The sequence below is a fragment of the Hoplias malabaricus genome, chromosome 1 (assembly GCF_029633855.1).
Source record: "Hoplias malabaricus isolate fHopMal1 chromosome 1, fHopMal1.hap1, whole genome shotgun sequence".
NCBI lineage: Eukaryota > Metazoa > Chordata > Actinopteri > Characiformes > Erythrinidae > Hoplias > Hoplias malabaricus.
In genome coordinates, this window is record NC_089800.1 from 1,453,406 (window position 1) to 1,468,242 (window position 14,837).

Sequence of the window (14,837 nt, forward strand, 5' to 3'; positions counted from 1 at the left end):
AGAGACGTATCACAGAATTACTCTACAATATCTTTTCCATGTTCTTCAGACCTTCTTTGTTTTCCCTTTTCAAAAGTCTGTGTTTCTTTTGTGGTTTAATAAAAAACAAAGTGCCATAATGAAAATATCGATATCACCATGCTGTGTGTGTGTGTGTGTGTGTGTGTGTGTGTGTGTGTGTTCTCACCATACTGTGTCCTCTCAGAAGGAGTGGTGAAATCTCGCTGACCGGGGGTGAGTAGCCGTATTCGTCGCAGGGCAGTTCTCCACGCCGACGGCGACCGTGTTGGACCCCGTTCTGTCCATAATTCCTCGGACAGAGAACACGATACAAACAGAACAACAACAAAACCAGAACCACACCGGCAAACAGACCCAGAGCAGCAACCCTGGAAAAGACACACACACACACACACACACACATTAGAACAGCTAAATTACTATTTATTATAGTGACATTAAATAAAAGTATTAAATGCCAAAATAAAAATCCATATTCGTGTGCTGAATAAACAGTCCAATATTATCAGTAAAATCGTACACACTCTTGTCCAGTAGGTGGTGCTGTTTACCCTTCACGCTCAATACAAGCCGGTAAATAACTAGCCATTCACTCACAGCTGTTTGGGAAAGATTTAAATAAATCTGAATTGTAAATTCAAGACAGAAGTGAAGCACCCCACAGAAATCACATAGGGCTTTTAGCTGAAAACACAGAACTGACCTTTAATTTCATTATTATCTTTGGCCTCTGTTCAGTCAACCTCCACCAGTCCATGAAATAACCCATAGACTGGTCAATTATTTACACAGTCCTGGACATACGGCTGAGGTAACAGTAAAGTGAGCATCTCTCTCTCTCTCTCTCTCTCTCTCTCTCTCTCTCTCTCTCTCTCTCAGATTTGTCACTATGCTGCTGACCGCAGTCTGACCTGGTTAAACTGACTGACCTTCAACAACAACCCCCCGTGCCTGGGGTGTGAGAGAGGCGTAAAACCCTGAATGAATGTGTTTGTGAGCGTTTACACAAGGATTAAGTGAGAAATGGCATTTAACAAGGGGCTAGAGGTCAGGAAAGGGCCACTTGAGACTTATGTTTTTCCTGAAATTTCATCCCTTGACTTTTACTGCGAGTTTAAAGAGGTTTCCACACCATCTCTGTCAGTGTTTCAGAAATAAAAGAGGAGTATATTAGAGGTGGTGAAATGTTTTGAATCTCTATGTTATAGACTTGTTTAGCTCTGGGCTCTGGTGGTAGCAGCCCCAGGTTAATGCCAGTAAACACACTGACTTGTAGAGCGTGAGGTCAGTCTGGAGGTCCGTGGTCTTGGCACTGGAGCGAGGTGCATGCTGGGTATCCTGAGGGTGGCGCATCTCCACAGCTTCCTGTGGGCTCACGTGCAGTGTGACGGGGATGACAGGCAGGATGCTGATATACCTGTACGTACACATACACACACACACACACACACGATGGCGTTAGCCATGTAAACCTTAGCTAGACCAGGGACCTATAAAAGGGTAAGTCACTATAACAGCACTGATCTGAAATAAAGGCAGGGTTTGGGGTGGTTTTCTGACCCTCCTACAAAAGCTACATAGTGCAGTTTCTGCAGTGCTGAGCCCAGAGCGGCAAAGTCTCTATTCTCCCTAATTACAGCTCAGTTATTACATAAGTGTTACTATAAATTGACGTTTAAAAGCAGTTTAATACAGTTTTATTCTGAAAATAACGATGATAAAGAGCTGTGCGCTCACCTCTTGGCCAGGGTGATGTTGTAGTAGCTGAAGAGTGAAGGCCAATAGCGGAAGGACAGTCGTCTCCACACTTCCTCGTCTTCGGAGCCCCAGCTGATCTGGGCGCTGGAGAAGGGGGCGGAGCCTTGATGGGACGCTCCGTGGCCCTGTGATTGGTTCTCGGGTAAAGGGGTGGGATCTGGAGCAGGAAGTACGCTCAAGGTGCTGCTAGGGTCTCCTCCTGGAAACACTGGAGCTACGCCCAGGTGAGGAGGAAGCCCCGCCCCCTCCAGAGGAGACTGTTCAGAGACCTGTGCGGCCAGGTAGGTCCTCAAACCCGCGGGGTCTGTGTACACCAGGATCCCGATCCAGATCACTGTACCGGCCTACACCAAACACAGCAGAGGAAAGGATTCGTGTTGTACGCATTATTTAATGTTATTATCACAAATTGTGAGCTCCTGCTGGTGTGGGTTTACAGCTATTTCTTCTCTTTAAAGAGCAATGGCAGTGAAATAAAAAAAAAATTAATAAAAATAGTAAGAGAAACCTGATTAAAAAACTGAAGTTGATATTTGTAACTCACTCACTCACTCGACCTAGTGTTGCAAATGTGTGGAAAATTTTCAGCAAATTACCTGTAACTTTCCATAACAACTTTAGCTCCAGAAATTTGGAAATATTTTTGGAATTTATTTGGAAATATTATGAAATATCTTTTTAATTTTTGGTTACAGAAACCCACTGAGGCAAAAAAAAAATATATAGGTAGCTAGCCTATGCTAGCCTTGGTAAGCTAACGTCTTGCTAGCCTTGGTAAGCTAACGTCTTGCTAGCCTTGGTAAGCTAATGTCTTGCTAGCCTTGGTAAGCTAACCTCTTGCTAGCCTGCTAGCCGGGATAAACTCTTAAATGTAATTGCTCATTGAGCTTTTCTGATTTAGCAGATAGCAAGCAACTAAGATTACACCTTGATTTAACAGTTGCTTAAATGTTTCAATGCTATTACTGTCAATAAAAGCACTTAGCGCTGTGTAGCTTTGGTCCAAATGTGTGCTTTCAGCAGGTGAGCTTCAGGTTTCTATAAATCGTCTGGACATTTGCTGGACATGTGATGGAGGACTGATCAGTGCAGGGGTGTAGCCCTTCAGTGTGTAATGTGTCATGTGCCTGGGATTGAGCAGCTTTGCTATTCAGCAGTTTTGGAATTGTATCTAATAATTTTAGCCAAGATTACACCTTTAGATCTGAAAATTCCTATTTTATTTCCATTAATTCCCATTAATTCCCATAATCACCTGTTAATTCCCACGGTAAATTTCCCAACATTGAGAATTTTGCAACTCTACCAGGACACCTTTTAAATTTGAATCATCTGCACTCGTCTTTCACACACTACAACGGCAGAGATCAGGAGGCCATCAGGTTCAACTCTTTCAGGAAATGGGGCACCAAACTCAGGTCTGCCGCCTTTTACATCATTTACCCAGACTTTTGAAAACGCGAAGGGGGCAAGTAGACGCTATCAGCTGCTGGTGTTGCTCTGAACGTGATCTGTGTCTTTAAGATCATATGTTGTTAACAAGCTTTATTTTCTTATTTTCACTAAGAAGCAAAAGACCGAAAGAGAAACAGTACATGCCTTTTGAAGTGTGGGCTTTACGTTTAAAAAAAGGTCCTCTTCTAAACTACTCTTAATATTCTACAACGTTCAATTTGAAGAAAAAAAAATGTTGATATATCAGTGTGAAACAAGACGGATCCTCATATGAAACGAAGGACTCGTCTCACCATGATGATGCGCTGAGCGAGGCGGGTGCGCGCCAGGAAGTAGACGACCCGTAGGCGTTTGGGGAGCCGCAGGTTCCTGAAGGCCGGGGCCTGGAGGGTGATAGTGTGGGCGGAGGGGCGAGGAGGGGGCGGGGCTTCGCGAGGGCGCAGGGGTCCGGGTTTAGGAGGTGGGGGCATCCCCGCCTCAGCAGGGAGGCGCCTGTTTAGATCGGCCAGCTGTGAGAGTACGGAACACAACATCGGATGACTGGAAATATTTTATTAATTAGAAACATTCATTATTCATACATTTCTACACCCGAGTTATAAAATGGTGCAGATAGCAGATAAAAACCAGGGAATCTTTTAACCTCCGTGAAACACAGGGCACAGAAACTGGACTGAATCTGAACACCTCTGTTCTGCACGGAAACAAGTGGCTAATATTTTAAAAATGAATATAAAGACACGCAGAAATGGGTCTCACCTCCATACGGCGGATATCGATGGACAGAACAGTGGTGAAGAAAAACATCTGCAGAAAGAAGTCAGACACCAGACCCACCACAGCAAACAGGCAAAACTCCTACAGACAGACATTTAAACAACAACACAATCAGTTTCTGGAGTAACACTTAACTTCCCCAGAGGTCCTGGATTATCACAGCACTCGTACCTGAATGGCAGGGACCAGGGTGAAGTATCCGATCAGAATAATGACCAGCTCAGTCGCCATGTTCTTCATAATGGACCAGCTTTCACTACTGAGACCTGAAACCACACACACACACACTTTACAGCCCAAGCCTGAGAGAGCTGTCAACACACTGCAGTGCGTCAGTCATACTCCTCTTACCCTGAGCGATGCGCAGTTTGACCTCCAGATCCACAGGGGTCGACACCACTGACTTCGTCAGCACCAAAACATTCTCCAAACCAATCACCACCACCAGGTACGGAAAGATCTCTCTGAAAATAAATCACACGCATTAATATCGGAAGGAGATGAAAACTACACACATTCAAACCGAATTAAAAGCCTAATGATTAAAAAAACATTAAGAACACAACACAAAAATATAAATAAACAAAGAAACAAAAGAGTTTATATTTTCATACTCATTTTAGTTTGCTCTAGTTTAATTCGCTGATTATTTCTGTTTTAATAATAAAGATTCCACATTAGCATCAGGTGAAAAATGTAGCATCATGGAGTTCAGCGGCTGACGGACAGAAGAGAGAGAGAGAGAGAGGGATAGAGAGATAGAGAGATAGATAGAGAGATAGAGAGATAGATAGAGAAATAGAGAGATAGATAGAGAGATTGATAGATAGATAGATAGAGAGATAGAGAGATAGAGATAGATAGAGAGATAGATAGATAGAGAGATAGATATATAGATAGATAGAGAGGTAGATATATAGATAGATAGATAGAGAGATAGATATAGAGAGGTAGATAGAGAGAGAGATAGATATATAGAGAGATAGATAGAGAGATAGATATATAGATATATAGAGAGTTATATATATAGATAGATAGAGAGATATATATATAGATAGATAGAGAGATAGAGAGGTAGATAGAGAGAGAGATAGATATATAGAGAGATAGATAGAGAGATAGATATATAGATAGATAGAGAGATAGATATATAGATAGATAGAGAGATAGATATATAGATAGATAGAGAGATAGATATATAGATAGATAGAGAGATAGATATATAGATAGATAGAGAGATAGATATATAGATAGATAGAGAGATAGATAGATAGAGAGATAGATATATAGAGAGATAGATAGAGAGATAGATATATAGATAGATAGAGAGATAGATATATAGATAGATAGAGAGATATATATATAGATAGATAGAGAGATATATATATAGATAGATAGAGAGATAGAGAGGTAGATAGAGAGAGAGATAGATATATATATAGATAGATAGAGAGATAGAGAGGTAGATAGAGAGAGAGATAGATATATAGAGAGATAGATAGAGAGATAGATATATAGATAGATAGAGAGATAGATATATAGATAGATAGAGAGATAGATATATAGATAGATAGAGAGATAGATATATAGATAGATAGAGAGATAGATAGATAGAGAGATAGATATATAGAGAGATAGATAGAGAGATAGATATATAGATAGATAGAGAGATAGATATATAGATAGATAGAGAGATAGATAGATAGAGAGATAGATATATAGATAGATAGAGAGGTAGATATATAGATAGATAGAGAGATAGATATATAGATAGATAGAGAGATAGATATATAGATAGATAGAGAGATAGATATATAGATAGATAGAGAGATAGATATATAGATAGATAGAGAGATAGATATATAGATAGATAGAGAGATAGATATATAGATAGATAGAGAGATAGATAGATAGAGAGATAGATATATAGAGAGATAGATAGAGAGATAGATATATAGATAGATAGAGAGATAGATAGATAGATAGATAGAGAGATAGATAGATAGAGAGGTAGATATATAGATAGATAGAGAGATAGAGAGATAGATAGAGAGATAGATATAGAGAGGTAGATAGATAGATATATAGAGAGATAGAGAGAGAGATAGATAGATAGATAGATAGAGAGATAGATGTTTTTAAACATACACAGCTCTAGTTTACACCCATAACTGTGTTTTAGTCGAGGGGGGGGGGCGACAACAGGGGCCTGGTTACCTCTGGTTTAAACTTGTGTAGAAACAGTTTACCGCTTCAGAACCGTCCCGAGGCTCAGAGCATTCACGTCACATTGGATGAATCCGATCAATAACCGCGCTCCTCTGTTCTCCTGTGTTTACTGTGCTCTGACCTGGTGAACTCAGTCACACTATCGAGGCTGATCGTCTGTGAGCCGATTGGCTGACCGAGTCGAGGCCACGCCCCTCTGGGCTTCTCTCAATGGGGGAATCCCACTCTAACCATCATCCTACCCTCTGTCCTCACTGATAATAAGCTACACATCAACCCGACGTGTTTACTGAGCAGTGTCCTAGGAAACACAGACCTGATTGTTAATGCCTTTTAGGTCATTTTACATAAGCCTTTCATAACCCAGCTATAACATCCACACAGCGGAGGATTCAGACCCAGAGCCTGAGTCGATTTTACACCGACCGCTGAATGCTACAGTGACACGACGTGTACCAAAGTTTTTAAAGCATGTTAATGATAAAAACTGAAGCCGTGTGGAGAGTGAGGAGTTTATTGGGCGCTGCGTTGGGTCTGAGCTCCATCAGGAAAAAGCTGCAGAAGACTGTGATGGGTTTGTTCTGTTCTTGGGGACAATACTGTGTCCAAAAGTCCGCGTGAGTGTGGGTTTAGACCAGTTACAGACGGAGATCTCAGTGTTAGAGAGAACAGGAAGTTTGCACATTAACACTTCATTTTCAGGTTGTTTCTTATTGAATAAAATGAGAATTGTGATTTTTAATGAGACACAGTCACTGTGAAATGACAAAGGCGTGGAAAGTGTTTGAGTTACAGTTCTAAGCTACAATCTCCTGATACAGTCTCCAGATGCTTTCATTCATTGTTATCAATGGTGATACTTATTTAAGCAGCAATCCTGATGACGTGTCTCGTCCTCTCACAGGGCAGAGAGCACACACTGACCCACTGTTACACAAGGCACCAAAGGTTCACCCTACACCAGGAGGACTCTCATCACCTTGTTTGGAGAGTTTGTGGCAGAAAAATTGAGTTATTTTAAATGGTTTAATGTGAAATAGTCACACAATGTAAGACTCTGGAGAATTAAACATTTCTGTGCACGCTTTGTCCTTCCTCCTCTGAGTTTAAATTCTAAAAGAAAAGCTCTTTTGACTGGGATGCCTGAAGTTTTGCACGCCTCTGTACTCTGCTGTGTGTGTGTGTGTGTGTGTGTGTACTGACCCTCCATTGAGTGTTGGCGTGAGGCCGAACAGAGTGCATAAACCCACAGACATCAGCAGAGAACTGAGCACAGTCACCACAGCCGCTAATGCTAAACCCCACTTAGACTTCACCATGTCTATCTTACCTGTGGGAGAGAGGAGAGAGAGAGAGAGAGAGAGAGAGAGAGAGAGAGAGAGAGAGAGAGAGACAGAGAAAGACAGAGAGAGAGGAGAGAGAGAGAGAGAGAGAGAGAGAGAGAGAGAGACAGACAGACAGATAGAGAGAGAGAGAGAGAGAGAGAGAGAGAGAGAGAGTGAGAGAGAGAGACAGAGTGAGAGAGAATGAGAGACAGAGAGAGAGAGAGAGAGAGAGAGACAGAGAGAGAGAGACAAAGAGAGAGAGACAGAGAGAGAGAAAAACAGAGAGAGAGAGAGAGAGAGACAGAGAAAGAGAGGCAGAGAGAAAGAGAGGCAGAGAGAGAGAGAGAGAGGCAGAGAGAGAGAGAGAGAGACAGAGAGAGAGAGAGTGAGAGACAGAGTGAGAGACAGAGAGAGAGAGAGACAGAGACAGAGAGAGAGAGGCAGAGAGAGAGAGAGAGCGAGACAGAGAGAGAGAGAGACAGAGACAAAGAGAGAGAGTGAGACACAGAGAGAGAGAGAGAACATCAGTTTTACAGTAAGTGTTTTACAGACAAGAAATAAAGTTTAGCCACTCTTCAGATGATAACATAATAAAAAATAGAGAATAAATCAGTAGTGAGAACCAGTAATGAGGATACTGAAAACTCAGGGTGTATGTGTGTGTCACTGTTGTGTGTAAAGTGTGTTGCCTGGTGTTTCTGGTATTTGGACCCAGCTGTGAAATTCTTCATACCTCTCTCACACTCAGATCAGTGTGTGTCTTAAACTCCACTTTCCAGACGCCGTGGGGCTGTGGCCGCTTGTCTGTGTTCGTTTTTGTACATTTCTGAGATGGAAAGTGTCCTAAAACTGTGGTAAAACCTGGGAAAGCTGCTCTATGTTAGGGTTATGTTTAGAATCTGGGGCCTAATTATTATTAAAAAAAAAACGTAAAAACAGCACGTACTCTGCAGGGTTAAAAATACACAAGGATATGCATGACCACATGTTCCAACATGTATGAAAAGAAGCATTCTATGTAGTGTGTGTGTGTGTGTGAGAGAGAGAGAGAGTGAGAGTGTACACTACACTGAGGCTTATGTGAATGAATTATGGAGTCTCAGTGTACTGTGGTGCAGATAATCTCTCTACAAACTAAACATGATCAGCCGCACTAATCCCACTGCTATCCACACAAAAGGAGCCTGAGAGACAGAGAGAGAGAGAGAGAGAGAGAGACAGACAGACAGACAGAGAGAGAGAGAGAGAAAGACAGAGACAGAGAGAGAGAGAGAGAGAGAGACAGAGACAGAGAGAGAGAGAGAGAGAGAGAGAGAGAGAGATACTGAAGAACAAGTGGAGGTGTATCTCACGGGTGGAGAAGTAGATGTAAGCGAAGAGGATGATGTAAGTGGTGACGAGGGGGATCAGCTCCGCGATGCCGATCTCTTCTTTAAAATGAACGTGAACCATGTGATCCTCTCTCAGTGAGCAGTTCACTGAGGGGTGCAGCTGCTTCAGACGAGTTCTCAGACTGGCCACAAACCTACACACACACACACACACACACACACACACACGTGTTTACTTTCTGAAGCTCTGTGTAGGGATCCACAGTTCAGTTTGTACTCACTAAATAACTACAAGTGTTTACACCTCAGGTTCCCATCAGCCATTAAAAGTTACAAGTAGACCATGAATACTATAATGTCTTGAGTACTAAACGGTATTTATTATGTACTGGATAATTCTGAATGGTTAATAGCTGTTGAATATAAGATGCTGAACACAGAGGATGGTGTTAGTGAGGGACTCTGACCTGGAATCGTAGCTGCTGAGAGCGATGGTGATGGTGTAGGTGACCACCCTCTTCCTGCTGTATAAACTCACCCCTGTGGTCTTCCCTGGGACCCCAAACAACAGGTCTGCAACACACACACACACACACATTTATATTTATTCATCTGTCAAGACATAATCAATAATTACATAATTGCGGCACGGTGGTGCAGCAGGTAGTGTCGCAGTCACACAGCTCCAGGGGCCTGGAGATTGTGGGTTCGATTCCCGCTCCGGGTGACTGTCTGTGAGGAGTTGGTGTGTTCTCCCTGTGTCTGCGTGGGTTTCCTCCGGGTGACTGTCTGTGAGGAGTGTGGTGTGTTCTCCCTGTGTCTGCGTGGGTTTCCTCCGGGTGACTGTCTGTGAGGAGTGTGGTGTGTTCTCCCTGTGTCTGCGTGGGTTTCCTCCGGGTGACTGTCTGTGAGGAGTGTGGTGTGTTCTCCCTGTGTCTGCGTGGGTTTCCTCCGGGTGACTGTCTGTGAGGAGTGTGGTGTGTTCTCCCTGTCTGCGTGGGTTTCCTCCGGGTGACTGTCTGTGAGGAGTGTGGTGTGTTCTCCCTGTGTCTGCGTGGGTTTCCTCCGGGTGACTGTCTGTGAGGAGTGTGGTGTGTTCTCCCTGTGTCTGCGTGGGTTTCCTCCGGGTAACTGTCTGTGAGGAGTGTGGTGTGTTCTCCCTGTGTCTGCGTGGGTTTCCTCCGGGTGACTGTCTGTGAGGAGTGTGGTGTGTTCTCCCTGTGTCTGGGTGGGTTTCCTCCGGGTGACTGTCTGTGAGGAGTGTGGTGTGTTCTCCCTGTGTCTGCGTGGGTTTCCTCCGGGTGACTGTCTGTGAGGAGTGTGGTGTGTTCTCTCTGTGTCTGCGTGGGTTTCCTCCGGGTGCTCCGGTTTCCTCCCACAGTCCAAAAACACACGTTGGTAGGTGGATTGGCGACTCAAAAGTGAATGTGTGTGTGTGTGTGTGTGTGTGTGTGTTGCCCTGTGAAGGACTGGCGTCCCCTCCAGGGTGTATTCCTGCCTTGCGCCCAATGATTCCAGGTAGGCTCTGGACCCACCACGACCCTGAACTGGATAAAGGTTACAGATAATGAATGAATGAATGAATGAAACATATGGAAATATATAAATGATGCAACATCCCAACGTGTTGTATTTAGAGGAAATGAATAACGTGACACTGCTGATAGTAACGAATAAACTGATGACCGATTCCACACATTTGAACTGTATGATTCCCCCGCCCTGTGGTCAGAGACCTCTCCTCCTGTCTGACCTTTCAGCGTAGCGGAGGTGTGGATGCCCTTGGGCTCGTGTTGCTGGACCGTTCTCAGAATGTCCGGGTCCGAGTCGAACAGGTCGCGGCGGTTTTGCCAGTAATTCCCAGGAGACACCAGCAGACAGCCGTGCTCAGGGAGGATCGACTGCATCCTCCTTAACCCAGGCAACAGCTCGGTCACCTGCAGACACAGCGTCTCCAAACTCCTGCGGAAATACAAACACACAGAGGGAGGAATGAGAGGGACTGAGGACGTGAGAGTGGCAGAAAGTGGTTATTATTATTATTATAAAAGAGAGAAGAACAGTGTCCATGAAAGCACAGACAGAACCAGTGACATGAGCCATCTCCCCAGGCAGAAACGTTCAGTTTTAAAGTCTATAAATCACCTGTCTGTGTAAACATGGTTGCGGATTTCCTCCAATAAACTGAAGACTCGTCCGAGAGGAGAGCGGAAAACATCGACGGGGACCAAGCTGCCATCCCACGGAGAAACAGCCGCCTTCACGAGAACCTGCTGGATATATGCCACTGGGGGCCCACGATACTGCACCGAAATAACACCACAGCACAGGAGTTAACACAATTACACAACCACTGGGCTCGCAACAACAATACTATACACACACACACACACACACTAGAGATGCATGAATACTGATACTGGCATCCTGTATTTGTCTGATCCTGTGTTCATTTACTCATACTCTTAATTCGCAAACGAGGCTCCGATACCAACATCCGACACCTTGTGGCTAGTGCACGTTGCGACCTGGAGTTATTTCACTCAGTGATGGCAACCCAAGCAAAGCGGACTGCAGGGGGAACCAGAGAGCAGTGAGTATGAGGCGCTGATTTGATTGTCCTCGAACAAGGTGGGTTTATCTTCACTCTGAGTTTATTTTCCTCTGGGAAATGTTTTCCCGTTTGCGAGAGCACTGTTCGTTACCTGACGTGGTTTTTCCTCAAACGGAATCATGTTGAATCGGAGCCGACGCCGTAGATCAGGCTGCTGCTCTTAAATTAACACAAGTGCAGAACTTCCCAGCCGTTATCGTATAATTGGAAAATGTCTTCCCAAAGATGTACAACGCTGTGCAAAAGCATATCAAGAGCTTGTTGCAGCTCATGTTACTAATTTATAGATACTTTATTGATCTCAGAGGGAAATTCGAATTATTGGTTGTGTAATAAAATGCTAAATAAAAGATGGACAGCTCCAGAAATTAACAATAAAGCTATTAATTAAATATATGTTTTAATTAATAACTACGCTATTACACAATGCTCCTGAAATTACAAAAATACACGTACGGAAAAAAATGGCATTTATGCATCCCCAATATATTACACACACACACACACACACAATAATGACACTGTCCTCTGCCCTGTGGTTTTTACTCCTTAAGAAAATGCCTTATTTCTTACAGACAAAAAAGTGTCAGCTTCTAAAAGACCTTCTTTAAACCCATCATTACAAACAACTCAAATACCCATGAATTCAGATATTTTAGCCCAGGCCTAGTGTGCAGAACATATTTAGAGAGGGAGAGCAAGAGGGAGAGACTGTACCCAATCAGGACGCTCGCCCAGGTCACCCCGAGGCTCATGGGATGGAACAGAATAATCCTTCACTCCGGTGGTGAACTCCACAGGGCCTGTTCCTGGAAGAGGTAGCTTCAGGAGGGGGTAACTGAGGGAGAGAGAGAGAGAGGGAGGGAGAGAGAGAGAGAGAGAGAGAGAGAGAGAGAAAGAGAGAGAGAGCACAAAGAAAGAGAGAGAGAGAGAAAGCACAAAGAAAGAGAGAGAGAGAGAGAGAGAGAATTAATGAATAAAAGAAGAACAATGGGCCATAGATGTAGATTCCTGAGCCCAGTCTACAGCATTTTTTCAGTGTAGGAAGAACAATTGAGTCAGTTTTAACCGCAAACACCCCACGCACATCTCAACAAAGGAGGCTGGGAGTCTCTCTGTGTGTGTGTGTGTGTGTGTGTGTGTGCGTGAGAGAGAGGGAGAATTAACCACTGTCTCATACTGAAACAATTAGCGCTTGGCCCCCTGCATCGCCACATTCCCCTCGGTCACACAGGACCATCAGCGGTCATAATTCAATTTTATCTGTGTAACCCGCTCACGACAAACAGCTGTACTCTCCACAGAGGCTCAGGCCACAGGAAGGCTTTAGACATACTGGAACACTGCTGTGAGGATTTGATGGCATCGTTGAGGTTAGAGACAGACACAGCACCATCAGTTCTGAATTTCAACTCGTCCCATGGGCCCCGGAAATATCTCACACCTAAACCCAATGCCGTGGCCTGAACACCCCTCTGGCTGGTATTGGGCACAATGACCACAGGCTCATGCGCAGCTGCTCCAGGACTGGTCAGTGCAGTTCTATAGAGATTGTATTGGAGTCAGCTGTATGCACTAACAGGGGGAAATGAGGCTCATGTGCAGCTGCTCCACAGCGTCACTTGTCATTTGACACTTATTTATAGAGAATGTTAGACACAGCAAGTTCAGTCGTGTTGATTTCTGAGCGCTGGTGAAAGACTGAAGTTGAGAAACGGTCTTTTGCACAACAGGACGTGCCTCATGATGATGACGGGAGGCGAAGACACGCAGGTGGAGCTCTCTCCGAATAAATCCAGAACTGAGAAACAACAGAAATAAATAAATAAATAAATAAATATCACAGCTCCTCTGCGGCCCGAGGCAGTTCTATAATCACTCAGCAGTTCCCTCTCTCGCCGCACAGGGCAGAGATCTTCAGAGAGAGCTTTTAGACGAGACGTTTGAACCGTTACTGTGTTACTCTGATTTAGACTCGGGGTTCGGACAGTGCATTAAAGTGGGGTCTGTTTACACCTGGCAACGAGCGAGCTTCCAGACACTCCCTCTGACCCACGCCAGCACCTGGGATTGGTGAATCGTGGCCGTGTGTTCCAGCAGAACGATGTCACGGCTTTGGGGGACGCCTCAAACCCAGGGTTAGGTGAGATTTGAGTTTGGACACGAACAAAATGAGTGTTGAGTGAGGTGAAAAACAGCAGGGAAATTTCTAAGAGGAGGAGAGAGTTGAGGCAAAGGAAACAGATTAATTTATTCATTCATTCATTCATCTTCTGTATTCTCTCTCTCTCTCTCTCTCTTTCTTTCTCTCTGAGGTGCTGTTTAATCCCTGCTCTCTTTACTCACAGCTGTTTAAAGTTAGAGCCCTCAGAAAGAGCAGTGTTTTTCCTTTAATTCTCTCTCTCTCTCATGTCCTTGTGACCCACACACCACACACTGAGCAGCTCTGACCGCAGCTGGACTGAGAATAAGACACATGTGGTTTGTGTAAACACTGATCGAGATCCAGAAAAACTCCATAAAATCACGTCTGATCCAGGAAATCTCAGTCCTGTTTCCAGCTGCAGAAGAGAAGGAAGCAACCGGCTAATCTGCTATCGTTAGGTGTTCGTTTATTAATTACGTAATTATTAACTGAACTGACACAAACACTGTCCGACACCAACTGAAGTGTGACCAGTTTCTGTCCGACCAATCCCTAATCAGTCAAAGGTCACGTGACTCACCAGCAGGTGAGGATGCTGGCGGAGGTGAAGAGGATTATGGGAACCGGGTAAGAGGCGCAGAGCAGGCCGTGGCGGTAAAAGGCGGCGGAGATGTTTTGCCGAAGCCGCTCTCGGACCGTCATCATGAGGCGGGTCAGCTACCGGCCATCAGCCCCGCAAACACACACACTCAACTCCTGCAGCATGGGGGCATCCAGGGACCTGCACACACACACACACACACACACACACACACACACACACACAGAAAATTATTATAAATACTATTTAAGTTGAAATGTACCTCATTAATATTCCCACAGACTAGAAATGAGTGTATACCTTTATTTTAAAGCTAAACATCACAGCATTATGATAAACCACCAAATAGATTACGTCTGTATGACACACACATGAGGTTTAGAGACTGAAGCTTACCCTCCTTGTGTTGAGGGTAATTTTAATCATCACACATTCTGCTGTGGGATTAGTGAATAAATTCTGGACTAGACTCAACACGCCTTTAGAGTGTACAGTGTGGGTGAAGTAAACATCGCACAGAGTACGTATAATAATAAACTAAACATAGCTTTAGGTCTCAGTTCTACTCAATAACCAACAT

At 44.1% G+C, this 14,837-nt stretch overlaps 1 protein-coding gene across 1 annotated transcript in view; it reads right to left on the reverse strand.

Annotated features, from left to right (window-relative positions):
• scap (SREBF chaperone) overlaps window positions 1–14,837 on the reverse strand; it is a 30,613-nt gene that overhangs the window by 12,742 nt on the left and 3,034 nt on the right. Inside the window, exons 2-15 of the mRNA XM_066642735.1 lie at window positions 14,237–14,437; window positions 12,228–12,348; window positions 11,042–11,199; window positions 10,650–10,858; window positions 9,364–9,469; window positions 8,918–9,090; window positions 7,444–7,570; window positions 4,363–4,475; window positions 4,183–4,277; window positions 3,994–4,092; window positions 3,528–3,743; window positions 1,759–2,123; window positions 1,292–1,438; window positions 188–389 (exon numbers count right to left, since the gene is read on the reverse strand). Coding sequence (XP_066498832.1) covers window positions 188–389; window positions 1,292–1,438; window positions 1,759–2,123; window positions 3,528–3,743; window positions 3,994–4,092; window positions 4,183–4,277; window positions 4,363–4,475; window positions 7,444–7,570; window positions 8,918–9,090; window positions 9,364–9,469; window positions 10,650–10,858; window positions 11,042–11,199; window positions 12,228–12,348; window positions 14,237–14,361 — 2,256 coding nt within the window. The 5' untranslated portion in view covers window positions 14,362–14,437. The remainder of the gene's footprint in view (window positions 1–187; window positions 390–1,291; window positions 1,439–1,758; window positions 2,124–3,527; window positions 3,744–3,993; window positions 4,093–4,182; window positions 4,278–4,362; window positions 4,476–7,443; window positions 7,571–8,917; window positions 9,091–9,363; window positions 9,470–10,649; window positions 10,859–11,041; window positions 11,200–12,227; window positions 12,349–14,236; window positions 14,438–14,837) is intronic.